We start from the raw sequence: 22178 nt of genomic DNA on the forward strand, positions 1-22178 counted from the left end.
TGAAAATACATTTTATTCAAAGGAGCCATACAGTGAGTTTCTTTAAGTAGTGTAATGAAAAAAAATACTTGAGACACTGTACTTCATGTATATAGAAGGCTGCGGGGAGAACTTATTGTGGTCTGTCAGTACTTAAAGAGGGCCTACAGGAAGGATGGGGACAATCTTTTTGGCAAGGCCTGTTGTGACAGGACAAGGAGTAATGGTTTTAAACTAAAGAAGAATAGATTTAGACTGGATATAAGGAACAGATTTTTTACGGTGAGGGTAGTGAAGCACTGGAACAGGTTGCCCAGAGAGGCGGTGGAGGCCCCATCCCTAGAACATTCCAGGTCAGGTTGGACGGGGCTCTGAGCAACGTGATCTGGTTAAAGCTGTCCCTGCTCACTGCAGGGGGGTTGGGCTAGATGACCTCTGAAGGTCCCTTCCAACCCAAAGCATTCTATGATTCTGTGATTCTATGATTATATGATTCTGTGATGTACTTCTGTGAGTTAAGTCACTCGTCCAGTTACTGTTGAGTTGTCAGCAATAACTATACAACTGCATAACTATACAACTGTAAAGGACAGTGTCGTGCTTTGGCCCCAGCCAGCAACTAAGCACCACGCAGCCGCTCACTCACTCCCCATACCCCAGTGGGATGGGGGAAAGAATTGGAAGAGTAGGAGTGAGAAAAACTCCTGGGTTGAGATAAGAACAGTTTAATAATTGAAATAAAATAAAGTAAAGTAGTAGTAGTAGTAGTAGTAATAACAATATAATAGTAATAATAATATACAAAGCAAGTGATGCACAATGCCATTGCTCACCACCTGCTGACCAATACCCAGCCAGTCCCCGAGCAGCGATTGCTGCCCCCCGGGCCAACTCCCCCCAGTTTATATACCGAGCATGATGCCATATGGTATGGAATAGCCCTTTGGTCAGTTTGGATCAACTATCCTGGTTGTGCCCCCTCCCAGTTTCTTGTGTACCTGGCAGAGCATGGGAAGCTGAAAAGTCCTTGACTAACATTAGCAGTACTTAGCAACACCGAAAACATCAGTATGGTACCAACATTCTTCTCCTACTAAATCCAAAACACAGCACTATGCCTGCTACTAGGAAGAAAATTAACTGTATCCCAGCCGCAACCAGGACAAAGAGGAAAAACAATTTTTTTTTCCTCTTTATTTCTTTCAATGATCAAGAAGTTAGGTGGGGTTTTAGTTTTAGCTGGTGCATCTTAAAATGCTTACAACAATTTTGTTTGGGGGACGAAATATGCTTCCTCATTAACCATGAGGTAAAGTGGTTAGTGAGGAAAGTGAGTGGTTAGTGAGGTTAGTGAGTGGTTAGTGCTAATCTTCACATTTACATTCTCTTCATTTCCCCCATTCTGTAGCAGAGGGATTTTGATGTTTAAATACTGCATTGCAGGTTTCAGAGGAAAACAGTCTTTTGAAAGACTTGGTGCAAGCAAGAATTTCACAAATTCAGGCTTGATTCTGATTTATTAATTTTTATGGTTACAAATCACTTTCCTATGAATCAGTTGGTTTAATAATAGGTTTCATGTTAATAAAGCATATTCAGGCTGAAAAGAGGGAAACAGTTTACTGAGCAAAGTGATTTTTAACCAGGATTATGTAGGTTCTGTCTGAAAGAGAGTGTAGCTGTAGTTAACTTTCTGCTGAGCTGTTGTGTATCTTGCAGTTACTGTCTTTCTGGAGTTGCATTGTGGCAACTGAAGTGAGGGTCTTCGCTTGACTTCTTGGAACTTCACAGAAGACTGAAAACTTTAAAAAAAACAAAAAAACCAACATAATTGGTGGGAACTATGAAACAGCTTTAGATGGGAGGGTCTCAAGCTCAGTAGCCATAGTTGCATACCTACATGCCTGCTTTTACCATTTAAAAAGTCCTATGCTTGTCAAAGTTTTCGGAAGGCAAAATTGTTTTTTTATATGAGCAGATACTCATGGCAGTGCTTACATCAAAACTGGCAAGATTAAACACTATCCCGCCTCCAAAAAGACATGAGTGCCTTGTTCTTATGCATGCATAGGCATTATGTTTTGTGAGATCCTTAGAAACCAAGGTTCCCCCTCATCCAAACTAGGTTTCAGAGTTTCTGTTATCATAAACAGAAGGCAGCATGAAGATGGGACTGCTTTTGGATGCTTGTTTTTGGTGCTTTTTAGGCAAATGCATTATGAGCCTAGATTTGGTGCATGGGTGCACGGTGTGTGAAGTTGAACATACTCCACTCTGTGGATTACGTGAGTCTGGTTTTCTGACACTAGGTGTGTTTGAAGTGGACTTCTTGATGCCAGGAAAATACTGATAATGCTGTCTGTTATCTGATGCAAAGTATTTTTTAGAAACTCCAGTTCAGGGGACTGCTAGGGATGAATTTCTAATATGTAAGAAGGAGAGAGGGTCTGTACATGTGCACATACATTTTATTTCCATTTCAGCATAGATTGTTCATATTCGGTCATCTCACTGAAATGAGCTGTGAGTTAATCTAAATAATATTTCAAGTGTTGTTCATATGTGCTTTGGCCACCCAGCTTACACCATTCACTGATTACCCAGGGTAAACTAATGTGTGATTGTTGACCCTACTTTGGGTAGCAAGGTCTGGATGACCTCCTGAGGTACTTTCCAATCTAGAGTATCCTTTTATCCTATGATACTGTTAGCCTTTGTTTATACTTTATATATGTGAACATTTAAATACAGCACCAGGAAGAACTTATACAGGAACTGAGCACTATATTATATTTATGCTGTGTTTGACATTCTTCTTGTGGGTGAAATACAAAGAAATTGGGAATGAAGGGCTCATGTGTAGCCTCAGAAGAAGAACGGTTGATAAAGGCCACAGTGTTTTGGTTAATGAATGATTTTTCCAAATTGCAACTTAAATAAAAAAACAAACAAAACAAAACAACCTGTCTTAAAAGTACAGAAGTAAATTGGTGGCTAGCAAGTTGCTAGTCCTTCATTTTCCAGAGGCAAGATTCGCTCAGTCTGTGTCTGATGTACCTTCTAAGGAGGAGGCCCAGTTGTAGTCTGGTGTGGTCAGGTCTGCTGGAAGCAATTCTTCCTCTTATTATAATTACTGAAAAGTTTGAATGCAGAATCCGTTTGTACTAACTGCTCGTTAGAAAGTCAAGCAATCAATGTGATCAGATGTGTTGATCTATTCTGCCATGTCACTATCTCAGGTCTTAAGAATTTAATCAAACACTTTTTCATCTCACAATATTCAAATAAATTAAAATACTCTCTTCATTGGAGTGTGAAAAAAATACAGTCTCTTACAAAGCAGTTTAGCTGCTGTTTGTAAGGACCTGGCAGGGGCAGTTTGGTATCTCTCTTTGGTAGCATGTCAAGGTGAAAGACATTGCAGGGCTGAATCTTTGAATTGAAAGCTAATTTACCAGAACTCCCTTTTGCAGTACTGGCAAACAAGGAAATCAGCAGAGTGTTGTAGGAAGCCAGTATCACCACGAAGGTGACAAGTTTTAGTGGCTTTATCACTAATGTCACTTAGCAGTGGAGACCCCTCTGATGTACTGTATTTAGGTTCCTTAAGAGTAGTAGAAAAAGATGTGGGAGTTTCCCAAAAGAGTGAAATTTTCCATTTCATTCATCTCACTAATTCCTCACACAAATGTGTCCAACTTAAAAGCATGATAGTTTAATGACCCTCTTAGCCAAAACACCATGAAAGGTTACTTTCCACCCTTCTTCCAGTGCTGCAGTTCCCCAAAAAGTAAAGAAAAGGCCCGAGATCCTGCTGTGTCGACCCAGCTGCTGCTCTGGTTGCATTGAGATGCCTTGCACATCATTCCTCATCAGATGCAATGACTCCTTTCTGGCCACAGTGGAAGAAGTTTGTGCTTGGGCTTTGGTGACTCCTTGCACATGGGAGATGCTGCAGACAGCCCACTTGCAAATCTTGAATTTTACTTGTCACTTAGAGATATCTGCAGTTCCTGGAGACAGCCCACCACCCTGGAAGATGCGCCGTAGTTCTCATGCTGGCAGACCTGTGGTACAGAGTGCCTTGTTCTGCTTTGTCACCAGATGTGATTACGCAGTCTCAACAGAAATGGGATTAATGTGGGTAATAAATATCTTGCCCCAGCCTGAAGCTGCGTTGTGCTAATCCTGACAAATTAAGCGATTCACAGTGACTGTCAGAGTGTCTAAATCACACGGCCTCCTTCAGCTGTCTCCAGGAAACGAGCAATAAATTCCTTCCTGAAAGCCAGCCAACACAAAACCCCTCTGCAGATTTCACTCCTCAAGCAGAGCACTGAAGCCAGGGCTAAAGGGGGAAGGGAGTCCTGAGGCTGAGTCACACATCCCCTTCTGCCCAGTAACAAACTCATTTGAGCATCCCCACTGGGGCTTCATTAAGGGATTAAAAAAAATTCTGCAGCATAAGAGTGCTACCCTTGTGGCCGTAATCGTAATGGGGCATGTACTTTCCAGAGAGCAGTGCAGCAGCTCTGTTGTACAAACTATCGTAGAGTTTTTAACCCCTACTGAAAAATAAATGTTTTCTTAGAAGCTGGCCTTTATCTAGGGATTTAGCAGTGTTTCTTACTCCTTGTAAGTTTAATGAAGAGTGATGATGGGAAGCAAGTTAACTGTAAGGCTAAGCACTTTCTAGAATACTTCTGTTTATTCTACATAGGTGTGTTTAGTCCTAAATAGGTATATTTATGGATTTACATTAGAAGATACTTGTACAAAGATGGTTTTGAGTGGTAGGACTGCTCAGTTTACACTACATACAAGTATTTTGTTAGCTCCAGGCATTCTCCTCAGCTGCTTGTGAGTCTTAGTAGCATTCAGGGTAAAGGTTTCACTTTTTTTTTTTTAAATACAATATTGGCACTTGACAATTAGGAAATTCAGATGGCAGTTTTGTAGAAACTGTAAATACATATTTGCAACAATATGTATTTACTTGGGTAAGATCTCAGCCGACTTCCCAAAACACAGCTGTGCTTTTGAATGCCTTGGCGCTTACCACGTCTCAAAAATCATTGTGATTCCCTGAAATTCCTTGTGAATTATTTTAGTTACTTGGTTTTAAACCCAGTGCGTTAGAACTTGCCTGTAAAAGCAAGTAATATAAAACATGTGTTCAACACGTCACTTCTAAATGTTCAAAACCAGTATTTTTAGAAACTGATTTCCTGAAGACAAGAAGGTAATCAAATGTTCTTGTCCACATTCAAGTAAGGTATTTGACTTGAATGTTGGGCTGATTTCTTTTCTCTTGGTTTTTTTGTGAAAAAGTTTTTGTTTACTTTGAGCTGCAGAACTGAATATTTTTTCTTTCTATTAACCCTTTACCCTGCTTTTTTTAAACCCCGGAAGTTTCCAGGCCTTGGACCAAGCCTGCAGTTTCAGATAGCCTGTATTGTTCAGAAACTTGAAATGACTGGAGATGAAATTTAGGTAGTAAAAAAGCTTTTGAGAGGACAAAATGGAAAGTGGTCAGGTGGGAAGGTAGGGCAGAGTAGAAGCTGGAATAGGAGTGCAGGAAGGGAGCAGTTTGCCCTGTTACCCCATGGGACGTGGCATTTCCTTTCAGAGCTGCTCTGCCTTTTGTTGCTTACGGGATTTTCAAAGGGCTGTTCATAATGGGATATGGCAGGTGATGGTGCAGGAACTGATGGAGTAACAAGAAGGCCTTTACTTCTGGAAAAGCCAGAGCCCTGCTTACTATTTTTATTAATGCCTGTGATGGCTTGAGGGGAGGAAATCCACTTCTCTCGTTGGGATATGTGGATCCTTGAGCTGTTGACCTTACAACTCAAGACGTCCTTCCTTTTTGTGAGAGTGGCATGCATTGTTTTCCTTAGACTTCCTTTGCTGGCTACAAATATCCTTTCCATGTGCTTAGCAGAAATAAATATATTACCCTTGTTGTGTGTTGGGCACGCTTTGAATAATTGCTTCCCCTTTTCCAATAAAGCCTGAATATGGAGGCAAGAGGTATTTCGACCTGGCACTCATCACAGTATAGTGTGATGGTGGCTCCTCTGGAGAAAGCTGTGTGGACAGCTTTGCAGCCTCTGTGTTGTCAATCTAGTTGTTTTGCCAGCAGTGAAACCTTTCCAGTAAAACAAAATTTTGAAGCTCTTCTGGCTCTTCATCAGCCAAAATAGCCCTTGTTTGGCTTTTTTTTTTTTTTTTTTTTTTTTTTTTTTTTTGAGAAAACATATGTATTTTCAAACTGGATGTCTCTGGTAGAATCTAAAGGATGAGGAAGGAAGGGGCAAGAGGAGAAATGTGTGCCTGCTCCACCAACCTTCTTGGTGTTCCTCTTTCCGGTGTGTTTTCTGTTTGTGCCTGCGAGTCTCGCTGGATGGCAGAGGGCATTTCTCATGCAGGCAGTGACACAGAGGAGAAGGAGTTTTATGTGTTTGTGGGTATCTCAAGACATCTGTCAGGGTGTGACTTGCAGAGGATTTGCAACCAACTCTTTTAGGAAAGCAAAATTTGAGGAAGTCTCTGAAATACTGGGAAGCCCCAAACGATTGATTGTTTTTAAGTGTCCAGATCAGCTCACAGGTACGATGGTTTGGGGCATCTCAACATCAGACTCCAGTTTGCTTCCCCACACGGTTACTCATTAATTTGTCCTGATTTCTCCATTCTTTGCCTTTTTTCACGCTCTCTGGTGGTCGCTCATAGACAGCAACCAGCAGGCTTTCTGGGTGCTGTCTCCTCCCCTCTGCAGCTGTTGGTATTCCCCCGCACGTTTGCATGCTGTGGTCATGCTGCTGCCTCACCACCCCCTGAATCATTCTTGTCTAAATTGACTTATATTTAGCACCGTTGTTCTGTTCCCTGAATCCATCCTGTCAGCTGCATGACAAATTGCTGTTCCCTGAATGCTGTCTGATTTGTAAATGCAAAGTACCGTGACTCAGGGACTGTGGCAAACGTTTCTGTTGTGAAGTGCACTCGTTGAAATGCCCGACAGACTTTTCTGGCGCCTACCTGCCCCACAGCCCTGTGGCAGGACGGATGAAAGGTGTGCTGGTGTTTTCTGATCTTTCTAGAATCATTTACAAATAAATCATTTTGCAGAATGATTTATGGGCTGGCTGGCTGAAAACCAGTCCCAAGGGGGTGCTTCTGGTGGCTGGAAGTTTTGACCTCCGGTGAGGCTGCAGGTACCATTCCATGCAGTCCGTGGAGTGCCCCAGGAAATTCCTCCTCTGTCACGTGCAGTGGCTTCCTTTGGAGTGGTTTCTGGATGGGTACTGGGGTCCCCCGCAGCATGGCCATGCTTTGAGACCCCTTTCAGCCGCAGCTTCAGTAGAAGCGTGAGGATCATAAGATACTGGCACCAAATCCTCCCTATTAAAAATTTTAAATACATTTTTTTAAAAGAAGCCTCTTACTTCATGGGGAGGGGCATGCCAGTGTCTGCCCCAAACACCCTCATTTTGAAATGTTTTGTCCTTGTAAATTAACATATATCTAAGATAACCACAAACTTAAGACAAATGTTTCAATTATTTTTGGGAGAAGTTCTCTCTTTGCAAGGAAAGTGTTTGAATTGTACGTGAATCTGGAAGGTCCCTTATCCCTCACACTATTCTTTGGCATAGACTGTTTACTGAAAATGTGTAGGAAGGACTACTTACAGCGTCTTTGCTTTAACATTAGACTCAACTGTGTAGTTAGAGTGGGTTAAGGAAACTTCAGTTCCCAGAAAAACAAGATCACCAGCTAACCTGTCCATTGTATGGACATTGAATCTTCTTATTTATCAAATCCGTATTTTTTTACTAAGCATCAGGAAATACTTCTGAGATGCAGCAGTAATTTTCCTGCTTAGTCATGGTTTTGGCTCATACTTCTTGTCTTCTTTCAGGCTTCCAAGATACCACAGAACTGCTGCCCGCTTCTTGTATTTGTGAATCCAAAAAGTGGTGGTCTGAAAGGTCGGGATCTGCTGTACAGTTTTAGAAAGCTGCTAAACCCACATCAGGTCTTTGAACTTACCAATGGTGGCCCACTGCCTGGGTACGTCATCATATTTTTAAATTGTTATTTATGTTGTTTTGTTATTTTTTGAAAGGATGGATCAGATTCACTTGTTATAAAGATCTAAATTGCTTCTGTTCTGTGCCTGAAGACCAGAACAGTGGATCACTCCTACTGACTGGTTGTCACTGTGAAAACAGATTTAAACTTTGAGGTTCTCTAAAGAAAGGAGAATAGAGTAGTTCCTGATGTATATGCATGTATCAAGTCTAATGAGTCCAGTCCTGGGAAAGTCATATGCACTTTACAATAACACAGATTTAATAATTACTAAAAATAAAAAGATTTTATAATCGAATGGCATGGAAAGAGAAATGTCACATTGCCTGACAAGGGCTTGTTTTTACTTGTATTTCCTCTGATGTTTCATGGGAACTAACAGGAAAGTATAAAAAAAATTTCTATCTTGACTCTTGAAACTTGGCCACAATTGCAGAATTAACAGGGCTTGCTGATCACAGCTGCAACATTTCTAAATACAAGGAACAGAACATAATGTGCTTGTAGGGAGGCAGGAACCAATTACTTGATTTAATCAACACCACTTTGTTATCAGCTTCATAAAACTGAAAGTGATGGTTGTGACCTGCTCAGCGTAGCCTCATTCCTTCAGCACTGCTTTAACAAAGAACTGTCATGATGAGCTCTTCAAAACAAAAGCTTTCATGGGAGAAACGCAGCTCATGCAGGAGGAAAGAAAAACAAACTGCACAAACTAAGTTTTTTGTCAACTGTTTAATTCTGTTGTCTTTCTAATGCAGTTCAAGCTGCAACTTCAGTAATTTGCTCTGGTTTTTTATTGCCCATGGAATCCTTCTGTAGCTTTACGGCAAAATGCTTCCGCTTGTTCATTGCGTCTTGTGCAATGGGAAATAAAAATTCCTTTGCAGGATATCTTGGTATGTAGGATGAAAAGCCACAAAAGGTAAAAGCAACAAGGAAAATAGTACTATGAAGAAGAAAATGTACTATGAGTTCTATCACTAAGTAAAAAAAAAAAATACCACCACTAATCAACATCTCCACTAGGATTTAGAGAGTTACAGATGTTCACATCAAAATTATGAATAGTTAGATTACTGTCTTTGGTGAAAAAGGAAGAGATTAATAATTTAATTCTACCTGTGAATAATCTTAGAAGAATGTGGCTTTTACTCTTTTAAACAGCTTTATCTAAAAGTTCCTATTTTTCCATTCACTTTGTTGAAGTTGGTCGTGAAACTGCTGGTAAAGTTGAGGGGAGGGAAATCCAATAATACTGTGTTATCTTAAATAGCTTATTAAGAGGCTTTGCTTTTCCTGTACTACGTTGTAACATTTCTTTTCCCCTTTGCTTTGTTTCTCAATGGAGGTTTCACACGTTCTCTAAAGTCCCCTCCTTCCGAGTACTGGTGTGCGGAGGGGATGGCACTGTCGGCTGGGTTCTTGGTGCACTGGAGGAGATCAGACACAAGCTGGTGTGCTCAGAGCCCTCAGTTGCCATCTTACCTTTGGGAACAGGTGAGAATTACAGCAAGCACCATTCTTGAGGGAAGAAGTTCTCCAGCAGCTTTATCTTTATTTATCTATCTGACAGACTCAGTTTTGCAGTTAGAAATACCATGACTCAGTTCTGGCCAGTGCTGGAGAGCGAATGCAACATCAGCTTTTCATGGAAATGTCAGTCACGCTTTCTGAAGGAAAAACAAGCAGCAGGGGTGTTGGTATGGGTGTCTCTGAGTGGGCAGGAGTTGGAGAGGGCAAAATATTCTCCCCCTGACAACCACATGTGCATCAGCCCTTGCTGTAAACCAGTGAACTCAGCTGCTCCCTGACTTCTCAACTCCATAACAGGTTTTTCTGTTGTTTTTTGTGAAAACTTTTCAGGTGAGACAGTGTATCTGTATATGATACTAAGCACATGTGCAACCACAACAACGCTTAGATATTTTTTCTGCTTGTTAACTTTTCCAATCTTAACTACTTCCATGACTTGTTTGGAGCACTTTGATGTGATTTAATTTGTAGAACAGGGCTGATGCACTTCTTGATGCTTTTAGCTAACTTACGAAATGCAGTCATGTTTTGGGGTTCTTTGTTGTTGCCCAGGTAATGACTTAGGCAGGGTCTTGCGCTGGGGAGCTGGCTACAGTGGGGAGGACCCCTACTCGATTTTGGTTTCTGTGGATGAGGCAGACGATGTTCTTATGGATCGCTGGACTATACTTTTGGATGCAGAAGAGCCAGCTGAAGGTGCAGAGGATGGTGTTGCAGAACCTGAGCCTCCAAAGGTGAGCTGAACACCATTTGGGTTTGATTCTTAGGAACAGTTGTTCTAGAGAAAATCACAAAGATAGATATTAACACAGTTTAATCTTTTATTGCTCACCTATCTTTGAGCCTGGGCCTAACTGAGCTACTCCTTAGTGAACACAGCATACATCTGGACCTAGTGCTTCATTTTTGGTAGGACTGGTTGGCTGCAGAACACATGTTGTAGCTGTTTGGCAAAAAGTATCTGATAGAGGATTAATGAAGAGATTCAAGTGACATTGGTGTACCTGTTTGATTCAGCTGGAAAGAAATTTATTTCTCAAATAAGAAAAGCTTTTTGAAGGAACACCAAACACTTCCCAGAACACTGTGAAACGGAAGTGTCGATGAAAACCTGCCCCCCCCCCAAAAAAAAACCCCTCTTATCTTTCCTTTAACAGTTTAAGAAATGACTATGAGTTGCTGGCATATACAGAAAGTAAATCCGTCTGTCATCTTACTGCCATTGCGTGTCTGTATACGTGCATCTGTTTTATTTTGGCATCTGGGTGGGTTTTTTTGGAGTTAAAGTCCCTGTCCCTTGGCTCATATTACTTGTTTCTGTTTAGGAAAATAAAAAAGTTCATTGTAGATGGTGACTTCAGAGCTTTGTGTGAATTGTGGTTCTGTTTATCTTCAGACAAAACAAATTGGATGAGGCAGTGGCAAAAAGAAAGTAGGAAATTGTAATAATGGTAGCAATTGTCTAAGATTTTAGTCCAATTGCTGGAAAATTCTAGACATTATGTGTCATTTGGACAATTTAAGTTGCTCAGGTTCCAGCTTTTTTTCACTTGGTGGAGACAGGTGTTGTTTTGCCCTGAGTGCCTAATCTGCTTTTTAAAGGTGAAGGGTGGGAGAGTCAAGGACTAGAATAGAAAAGCTATGAAATGAACTGGCATGCAAAGGAAGAATTAATTGCAGAAATGGTTGAAATCTGTAGAAACTTGAGATTGGCATATAGGGAGCTATTTAAAATGCAGCTGAGTAGGTGAAGTCAAGTTCTTCACTCATCTGGCATAAGCTGGTCACCTTCCAAAGTAAGGAAGAGCATCTTCCCAATGATGTGATGATAAATCCATGGCTGATTCAAAAAATAATAGTGGCATTAGTGTTCCGCAACTTGTGTAGTTATTGCATCAAATTGCTTTGAGAAGTTAGGTTGGTTTTATTTCTGCATTTCTTTTTATTTCTGCCTTATTGTGCTTGTTACTTGCAATTAAGATTAAATTTTGAAGTTCTGATACTTTGGAAATAATGACTACACATGTCAACAATTGACCGTACAGCTTTATTTTTAGTGTAGTGTTTCTGGAAAATGTTTTCCAGAATCTGTCAAGATACAAGTGACTTGGAAGGATCATCTGCAAAGCTTGCTTGTGTTGAAAACTTTGGAACCTCTTCATTTATAAACATAAGAAGGAAATAATACAATTTTTTTTGTCAGATTGTACAGATGAACAATTACTGTGGTCTTGGCATTGACGCAGAGTTGAGCTTGGACTTTCATCATGCTAGAGAAGAAGAACCAGGGAAATTTAATAGCAGGTAATCCTGGGGAAACCAGGGGTGAAGGGCAAACTCTGTGGTATTGCGTAGCTTCCAACCTACACTATGGCTGATAATCTTGAAATGCTACAGGTATCCACAAACAATATTGCTTGAGGCAGAGCTGGCACAAAGAAATTAAGCTAGCCAGGAACTCGAAGACACAGAATTCGGGGGTTTTGTTTGGTTTTCTGGTTTTTTTTTTTTTCTTTTGTTTTTTTTTCCCTTTATTGAGAGAGAGCACCAAAGCAGTTCTTGGAAGCCCTGTCATTATCATTCAGTATACTTATTTGCTAATAACTGCAATGTTGAGTTCAGTGAAATTTTGAGGTAGTGGAAACTCTATTATTCAAAGCCTTTAGCAGGAGGGAGGGCAGTGCTGCTACGTGAGCAATAAACACACTGTTCAGAACGTCTTTGTACCTTTCCCGCCCTTGTTTAGTGCTGTGATAGCGCCCCCGTGCTGGAAATAAGGATAAAAAAAAATCTATCTGTCTCTAGTGAGACTGTGATTGAAAAGTTGTGAAGAGAGACCTTCCTCCTTTCTGGCATGCAGATCAATCAGTAATAGTCCTTTTTCTTCTTCCCGTAATCACTGAAATTAATCAGAAAAAGAAATCACATTTGCGTAGCTAATCAGCAATTCCTTGTAGAAATTGGTTTTGTCTCCTTTCCCGTATGCTTGTGAGTAAATGTCCTCTAAATTGTCTCTCAGTTGCCAGGGAGAGTTACAGCCAGTCACAACTATGCAGTATTCAAATCCTAACTATTAAAAATATTCTCTGACCAGTTATGAGTGTAATGATGTGTGATCCCACCTATCTTGCGGTGTTCTGCCTCTAATTACAGGCATTGCTCATGTTTTTTCTTGAAAATGGAATAATAGACAGGGTATTGTTTGTGGTGCATAAGTTCCTATTAGGCAGTGGTTTGCATTTTCAATCCACTGGATTAAAAACATCATAGGTAGTAAAACCAGGCAATAAGTTTGTGTACAGCAATGCCTGTTGTAGTGTTATAAAACTGTTCTAGATTTACTTGTGCAATTAATCATAGATGTAAGAGTTATGTTCATTCTTCCTTTCAAATATACTACTATGACTTTGGAAAGCTGCAGCACTTTAAAAGATGTGTCCTTTCCTTATTGCCACTGTATTTAAGGGTTATACTTTGACTTTTATTGCACTGTGTGCTTTTCATTCCTTGAATCATTATCTAAGTCAGTTCACAGTGTGCAGCACCTGCAGTGCAGTGGGCGATGGCTTAGTACCATTCTTGAAGACCTTTTACATATGTGTTTGGACACCGTGTGAGCTCAAACAGTGTGTCTTGAAGGGCATGTGGGAAAGAAGAGATTTTGGGGGTTTGGGGGTTGGTTTGTTGGTTTGGGTTTTTTTGGTTGGTGGTTTTTTTTTGTAAATCTGAAGGGCTGTATATTTCTGTGACTCCAGATCTGGAAAAGAAACATGAAATAATGAATTGATACTGAGGTATGGTTCTGCAGGAGACAAACAGCTTGTGCAGGCTAACAGTGCTGACAGATGATTGTTGCCTTTCACTGCCTGTGACGATGATTGTTAAAATTGCTGGTTTTACCCTTTCCCAGGATATGCAAGTGCATGCTTTTGCCAGCAAGATTAGCAATTTTTTTATTATTATTTTCAGTAAATTAACTAAGAGGGGGGACTACTTTAATGCCAGATGCAACAGCTGCTGGCATGTGAACTGGCTGCTCTTGAGTGCAGAACAGGAAGTTTCAGGTTGTGGCAACAGAAATTGCAGGTAGTCCTGGGAAGAAAAATGGGCTTCAGTGCTCTTCTGAATCAAGACCTTAAGCTGGTAAATGTCCTGAAAGCTGTGTGCTCTCTGGCCTCACGCTGTAGAGTCTCTTTACATGCTCAGGACTCGTTACCTTTGGCTGGCAGCTCACAGTGCAGTAATTACTTCCCAGCAGGGATTTTAGTGCTAAACTTGCACCGCAGGGCAAATAGAAATAGTGTATGTTGTGGCAGTGATGGTCTTTACATTGTTGGAGTGCCAGGCTATGTGAGGTTTTTTTCACAGTGTAAAACTTAAGGATCAGGACATCTGCCTTCATTGCCCCATTCCCACGGGATCCTGGAGCAGTCTTTTAGGGTTGCCTGTTACAGAAGAGACCACATCTTGTTTGTGCCATCCAAAATTGGCAGGAGACTGCTGTGACAGGCAGTCTCCTGGATGTAAGGTTAGGTGGAGAGAATGTTCTGTATGATTTAATGCAAGTTTAGAATTGTTCTGCAAAGATACAGAACTGTTGTCTCTTGGTGGGGGGAAAGTTTGAAAGTATTGGTTGATTTGTTGGTTGTGGGTTTTAAAATTCCGCAATGGCTACTGTCTAACTCTTTTTTTTTTTTTCCATTTTGTGTCCTCCTTATGTGAACCTAGTAAAGTTCTTTCCCAGTCAGTAAGATCACCCTAATAAAAGCACCCAAACGGATGCCAATTATTGGTCAGAGCTCTTAGCTTTTGCAGTGGTGGTTTCCCACCCAGTGGTGGGCTTGTTAAATTGTGGGACTGGGTAAAAGGCAGTCATTTTGTTTTGCTTGATAGCTTTCTGTGCTGTGTGCTGCAGTTCTGAGAGGTTTGCTTCGGAAAGATGTTACCTATGGGTTTATTAGTGCTGATAGAAAATTGCAGTTCATTTAAAAAGGCCTGGCACCCAGATTTCTTATCCAGCACCTTTAAAAAGGAGTTGCCCAGACCTGCCCTTCTGGGTGTGCAGCAGTTTGCAAGAGCTCTGAGAAGTCTGGCTTTCGGCATCAGCTCACTTCGTTTCTTCATGACTCTTGAGGACTGGCTTCTTTATTTTGTTCTCATGAAAGCGTGGAAAGGAGTTACTGATGGTCTTGCTTCCTCTGGCCTCCAGAGGTGCTTGCTGCTTGGGCAACAACCACAGAGATGGTTAAACTAATAGTGTAAGTTGATGCTATGACGTCTTCCTGAGTCTATGAAGACTTGTTCATGGGACTTTTTTTAAAGAGTAAAGGGTGTTTTTCTATCAAGGATAAATACAGGACTGAATACCTAAAAACCACTTGTTTACTTTCATAATCCATGAAACTGGTCCTATATAGGATCACCTTTTAACTTTATCTATTCTGAGCTATTCAATTAGCTAAACTGAAGAATCAGTCCAACCTTCTGAATGTCTGTCAGGAAGGGTATATGCAGCTTTATGGGTGTAGCCAGTGGGGTGTCAGGTAGCGTGTGAACGTTGGCTGTACTTCTAGTGCATCTTTTGTAGAAAGACAAACCAAAAAGTGATTCCTAAGCTGTATGGCCAAATCCCCGAACTCGTCTGAGCAGTAGGATGTTACTTCCATATCTGTACTCTAGAGAGCCTTCAAAATCATTCTGGGATGACACAATGATGCAAGTGTTGCAGCCGAGCTGATGCAAGGACTCTCTGGCTCCATGGGGATGGATGAGCTGCATGTTATCGCCCTGCCCTCCTCTATCATCCCCATCAGTATCATTTACAGCAGTGACTGCAATGTGGGTCTCACCTAATACAAACTTTGACTTCCTTCAGCACAAATAAGGTGTTGGAGATTTCTCCAAGGACAACTTCCTCCTTCCTGCCTTGCTAATTAACTGTGGTGAAACGACTGTCTGCAAAATGTATATAACCAAGGGTTTGCTTTAGGAGATGCTTGTTCTTTCTACCCAAGTGGGCAAGCTCGTATGTTATTGGCTACTGCTAGCAGTAGACTGACAACTTCCACTGGCACTTTCTCACCAAATCATGTCCCACATGTAGATGTGCAAAGAAGGGTGGTGATTCTCTCTAGCAGTGGATGTGCAAAGATCACCCTTCCAAACTTGGCTGGCCATTTTAATCATAAAATCTTTCAGTCACCTTCAAAACCATTGGGTAGGAATGGGCATGGTAACATTACAGAAATCACTTTGTTCTTTCTTATTTGGTCTCAATGTCCTAATAACATACATAAATGGAATGGAATATGTATGGAAGAATGGAGTGATAGGATTTAATCTCTGACCGATTTACCCTTTGTTGTGTATCACAGTGCGCTGTATCCAGTGTCTCTGGGTCCTGTGGACCTCAGTGGTCCGTAAGTGTTTCTTAGAAGTCATGTAATTCAGGACTGTGTCTGCAGTTATGGCACCATCGTATTCTTTCAGTTTCTGCAGGCTTCCTTCTTCATGCAACAAAAACTAATACTTCTTGGGGATATTTGAAGTATTGTGTTTCCTACCGATATTCCGTTTTTTCTCAGTTCTATCCAAATTAGACAAAACCTATCTTAGATAGACACATCTTACTGTTTTGTCTGGAGTAGAAGTATATGTTAAGCATATGTTGAATGGTGTTACATCAAGTACCTTTAATGCAGTGAAGTTTGAAACTGTTAGCATGTAGGACTAATCATTCCCAATGTGATAATTTAAAAGAACTGAACAGTCTCTGTCTGAAGAGTTGACTATAACTCACATGCTAAACTGGCTGTTTTCCCCACTTGAATGTCTACAGCAGTTAGACATAATGCTAGAGAGATTTTGCAGAGTTGGATTCCAAATACATCCATGGATGTAGGGTAGTAGGGTCAAATGGAAATTTATGCTTTTTATTTTTATGGTTGCCCTAAAGGCCATGTATCCAAAGGCTTCCATTATAGAAGAAAATACTCTGTGTGTTTAACTAACATTTGTTTATGTTATTCTTAAAATATTTTGACATTTCTAGGGATGCCATAAAATCTTCCTCATCTTTTTTTACTCTAAAAGTAGAGATGTTGAGAGCTCTGTCACAGGTTAACATTAGTAAGCATGTTTTATGTTTCTACAGCTGAGAGTACTTCAAGTGAACTAGTGATACGTAAAGCAAAGACTCGCAAAGGGTTTTGTGCCTTAATTATTCTAGCATTGCATGAGAAAACATTTTAAAATGTTTCATGAAGACCTCTAGGTCTTAACTAAAACTGCAGTTTTCCAGGCCAGAAGTTTACATTTCAAAGAGGTATTGCATTCAGGCAACACTTTAAGAAGGAGTGATTTTTCTGTAATAAAATTTCACAGATCTCCACAATGCCTTGACAGCACAAATCATAGAATCATAGAATTGTTTAGGTTGCATCCCTCAAGTAAAAGGCATATAAAGTACAACTTCATGGCTTATGCTTTGTTTCTGCAGTAAAGCTAGAAGAATTTGGAGAGTGTTTTAATTGAAAAACTCTTTAAACATACCTGCTAGAGGACGATACTGGTATACATATAAGGAAGAGTGCTATGGTTGGCCTTACCTTTTAGTTACAGGATGCTTGTCTGCTCCTAGGTTTCACAACAAAGGAGTTTATGTGAAAGTTGGGCTGCAGAAGATAAGTCATACTAGAAATCTTCACAAAGACATAAAGCTTCAAGTGGACCAGCACGAGGTGGAGTTGCCAAGTATAGAAGGACTCATTTTTATTAATATACCCAGGTAAAAAGGAGAGGAAGGATCCTGTGTGGATGCACGTATGTGTGGAAATGCTGCTTGGTATTTAAGCATCAAATACCAAATGGTTCGATAAAATGTTAAATGGTCTAGATTAATAGATGGTTGTTACTGGATATTTTTTATTATTGCCTAATTCGCTGGCTTTGCAACTGTGCCTAAGGAGCTAGCTCTCAATACCATTTTGACATTGTTTTTCTGATCCTTTGAAACTCATAATCTCACTACACATAAAGGTGGTACTACCCTGTTTTCCCAGTGCAGACCCCCGTACATTTGCTATTTCTTCTGTGTCCTAACAGTAATTTGGAATGATTTCCTCACCAAAGGTCTTCAGACTTCATTTGGAGCAGTTTTCTAGTAAAACATGACTTTTTAGGCATGGTTGTAAGCTTGTGGCTTCTGTCCGCTACCATATTCCCCCTCCCCCAAACTGTTTGCATGGTCCACCGGATTTCACTGTGACTTGTAGAAGGATCAAAGATGATCAACTTGCACGCCCTTTCTGGCATGCGAGAGACCAGGTGCCTAAGCAGTTTCTGCAGTGAAGGCCAGCCAGGATTCAACTGTGAAACACTGTCCAGGTCCTACAGCCAGCTGGTCAGTATATGTGGAGTTGGGGATGCTGCCCGGGTAGCTGTGGAAAAACCACAGTTCAGGTACCTTTCATGGGGTTGTGGGGGCTGCCCTGGCACCTGCAGGGAGCTGAAGTTACTGCTGTGGGAGAAAGGAAGGCAAATCTGCAGGACATCTGACTTCCTTAGATGTGCTGTTGGTTGAGGCAGGTTTTTTGTTTGTGCAAAACCAGCAGGTAATTAGTGCTGTCACACTATTTTTTTCCAAGTGCACTCTTATCTCAAACTACCTGTATTCCATTTTAGTCTGAAAATGTTTCAACTTTTTATTCAAATATATATATATATTTACACGTATACACATGTATGTGCACATGCACATACACACAAGTATACGTTGCACGTGAGAACTGTGCAGGAGAAAAGATCACGGTTAGCACTGAGCAGTCAATGCACTAAAACAATAAGCGAGTGATTTCAGTAAGGAGGGTCAATACTGTGCAAAAATCAACACAGTGTTAAATTGTCAGAAGCATTTCAGAGGACTGAAGTGCAGGAATACCCACTTAACTACAAGTGAGTTTGGCCAAGTACAAGAATAAAAACTTGATACTTGTTTTAGCTTGAGTTTCTCTTCAGTAACTTACATGAATATTGTCAAGACCAGTAAGATCTACGTTAAGTTCTTAAATCTTGGAAGTTAAGGTATAGTGTAGCTGTAACCTGCAGCAAACTAAAACTTTTTGGAGTTACTTTCTTCTTACCTACTCTTTTTCTTTCAAATGGAAACTACTTACTTCACTCAGTCTTTCACTCCTAAAAAATCTGGTCAGAATCCAAATTTTAGGAAAACACTTCCTGCTTTTACAGTGCAGGAAAGCTGTGTTGTCTCCTCCCTCTGGGGAGCAGAGTGTCTCGCTTTTGAAGTCTGGCAACCCAGCCACCCCAGCAGGGTCCTGGACAGGGTGCTCTGTGGCAGACGACAGGTCCACAGGCAGTCACTGTGGTGTGCTCTCTATGCAGCTGGGGGTCTGGAGCCGATCTCTGGGGGTCTGAGAGTGATAACCGCTTCGAGAAACCACGCATCGATGACGGCCTGCTGGAAGTTGTTGGTGTGACTGGCGTCGTTCACATGGTAAGTTGGCATCCCAGGAAGAACAGAGAAAACACACATTTTCTCAGACTGGTTTATTTTTGTAACAAACAGTGCATTGCAAGTGCGTAGTCCTAGAAAGTATGCATCTATGTTAAGGTTATGCCATCGTTTATTCAGGTACTTGTTGCATCACGCAGAGATGGTTATAGACCATAAAGAGAATTCATGGGCAGTGTCAGCTGTCTCTGAACAAAGTGTTCAGATGTTGGGAGTTCAGCTGCAGCTGGTATGCCTGTTCATGGACCACAGTGCCCTCTCATTGCCTATTTATTGGCCTGCCCTGAAGATCCATATTTAGGTGCCAGACTATGACAGACAGAATGGAAACTGAAGAAGTATCTGTTTGGATAAGAAGAAGTAATAGGAGTGTGAAGAAATTGTTAAAAGTGCATGGGGAAATGCTTCACAACTTGAGTAGGCTCTGAACCAAGACCAGAAATATACATGTATATATCTATATGAAATGCAGATATGTATATATGTATTATGGAATGCACTAGCTTTCTCATAACAGGTATCATGGTGTCAAAACCAAACAGTTCATGGGATGAAAACAAGATTTTATTTTAATATTACAAAAACATCCACTCTTCACTTAGATACTGTATTTGTGAAAAATCTTGTCATACCTCATCACAGTCAGGGCAGAGATTTCTTCTAGACAGGTGGCTTTATAATTATCTGCCACAGGCCTTCCAGCACCTGTCTCTGAGAATCTGATGTTAGCTGCTCTTTATCCAAATGCTATGTGAAGCAGATGGTATGTGCCAGTTCTGCAAGGAATATTATGACTCAATTTGGGCAACTTTAATTCTTCCATGTATTACGTATTTTTACAATGGCCTGCTATTAGGAACGCAGTCTTGTGCGATGGTGGGTTATTTTTGTCTTTTCTTCATATGTCTTTCACTATCTTAAGAAATCTGCTGCTGAAAAAATATATGTGATCAGGTAACAAGAGACAACTAATCCGTACAACAACCAAAAATGGAAAGGTGGGTACTTAAAATTGTTTGTACAGCTTGATCTTTGGTGCTGGCCAACTGTACTGTTTTGCAATTTAGATCTTTAAGGAAGACAAATATAAAACATTCCATTAGAAGAAGTGGTTTGGTAGAGATTCTTAACATTTTTGTGAAGTTAGAAGCAAGTGTACCCGTTGCTTTAGAATATAAATGTTAACAAACCCATCCTCTGCTTCTGTCATCTTCTGTTCAGGTTTTTACCCCCATGTTTGGTGTCTGTACACATTCCCCAAGAGAATGTGTTGCAGCAATGTTCACTTTGCTTCACTTTTTACAGTTAACACTCAGCTGTTAGTTGTAGTGGAGTATATGTATATGTAGTTGAGTGTGTGTGTATATATATGTATATAGAGTTGAGTGTGGCAAAACTCTCCCTGACTGATAAAGTGCTTTTAGACTTTTGAGTTTCACATGTGCTGAAGTCTGTGTGTATAGTTAGGTGTTTTGAAAATGTGTCTGCTACATTATAGATGGGGGAAGTAAAAGCAAACAAGACTTTTGTGAGTGCACACTCCTTGCCCAACCTGAGTGTACAGATGACTTCACTGTGTAAGTTACTTTGCCTCCGGCAGCCTGCAGGGGTGTCCATGTTCTTCTTCATGCACTAACTTAAATAATTAATGCTGCGTCAGTAAAGGCATCCTATGCAGATTTTGCCTAAGCAGTTCTTTTACTTGAAACTTAAAGCATCAGGTGAGAATAAAATTCTATCCACCCAGTTTAAGTGCAGCTAATATTTGTGGTTCTTGTTTATTGGGGTGATTGATATTCTGGCTTTTACTTCCTAACAGGGTCAAGTCCAAGGTGGTTTTCGATCAGGAATCCGCATAGCCCAAGGCTCCTATTTTCGTGTAACACTCCTAAAGCCAATTCCAGTTCAAGTTGATGGAGAGCCCTGGATTCAGGCCCCTGGCCGGATTATTATTTCTGCTGCAGGACCAAAGGTACTGGCTGTAGGTTTGTCTTAGCAAGTTGATTTTGTTTCTCCAGTGGATATTACTGTATTATCTTGCATTGGGTTCTGATGCTTAACTTTAAAGGAGCTAGTCAGCACAGTGTGGTGACTGTTGGATAAATACATAGCAGTTTCTACAGAGGATGGTTTGAGGGTCCTTTCCGCTGGTTCAGATGAGGCTTGTGTTTAAAAAAATAGTCCCTGAACTTCAGCCTAGTGATTTAATTTTTTCCCGTGTATTGAGATCTCCAGGCAGTGTTGCTTGCCCTGAAGCAGATCACAGCTATGAGGCCCATGGTAGTACTGCAGTGTGTGAGGTAGGAAGCAGTGTGTTGGTGGTGCTGGAGAAGGGAAGGTCTGTCAAGAGGGCAGCAAAGGAGAAAACTGAATAATGAAGGAGGAGGGTCTCAGAAAAAGACTTTGGAGTAATCAGTGTCTGGTTTTCCTTGATATCTCAATGTATATGTAGAAGGAAGAGAGCATCAGCTACCTGAAAATTTAACTCATCTATTGACGTTGAAATTGTGAAATAACCATTTTTCAGTAGTTGACTCTGGTGCGCACCAGACTACACATTTGCCTGCTACCTTAAGGATGCCTTTTTAACTCACAGAAATTCGTTGCTACAGGCAATCTCGGAGAATATGTACCCCTACCAGGAGGGCTACCAGAACAATGGCCCTTGAAGAGGAAAAATGGGTGAAAAAGAGGGTCATACCTCAAATGTTTTGGGATATGTTAAACTTTATTCTTTTCCTGAGAGAAAGTGAGGGGAAGAGAAAGAGAACAAACCTAACTTGTACTTCCAGTGAGAAATATGTCTATCTTTCTATTAGGTTGGTGGCTAATAGTGTTATCTGTATATATGTGTACGCATATGTGTGTACATGAATATATATGCACACACATACATATCCTTATACATCTATATACATACATCTGTATATATGTTTATGTAAAAAAAGCAGGTAATCCTATAGCTTTATAAGGATAGGTGCTTCAGATAGTTATGTATTTAAATGTTTTTCTGTTGCAGTTCCAACATTTTACT

The 22178-nt window shown here is 40.7% G+C and overlaps 1 protein-coding gene across 1 annotated transcript in view; it reads left to right on the plus strand.

The window, feature by feature from the left end:
• DGKQ (diacylglycerol kinase theta) overlaps positions 1-22178 on the plus strand; it is a 104249-nt gene that overhangs the window by 80299 nt on the left and 1772 nt on the right. The window contains exons 16-22 of the mRNA XM_075727167.1: positions 7907-8058; positions 9431-9579; positions 10168-10349; positions 11819-11919; positions 17255-17401; positions 19015-19126; positions 20964-21116. Of these exons, the coding sequence (XP_075583282.1) occupies positions 7907-8058; positions 9431-9579; positions 10168-10349; positions 11819-11919; positions 17255-17401; positions 19015-19126; positions 20964-21116 (996 nt within the window). The remainder of the gene's footprint in view (positions 1-7906; positions 8059-9430; positions 9580-10167; positions 10350-11818; positions 11920-17254; positions 17402-19014; positions 19127-20963; positions 21117-22178) is intronic.

The sequence above is a fragment of the Pelecanus crispus genome, chromosome Z (assembly GCF_030463565.1).
Source record: "Pelecanus crispus isolate bPelCri1 chromosome Z, bPelCri1.pri, whole genome shotgun sequence".
In the NCBI taxonomy this organism is placed as follows: domain Eukaryota; kingdom Metazoa; phylum Chordata; class Aves; order Pelecaniformes; family Pelecanidae; genus Pelecanus; species Pelecanus crispus.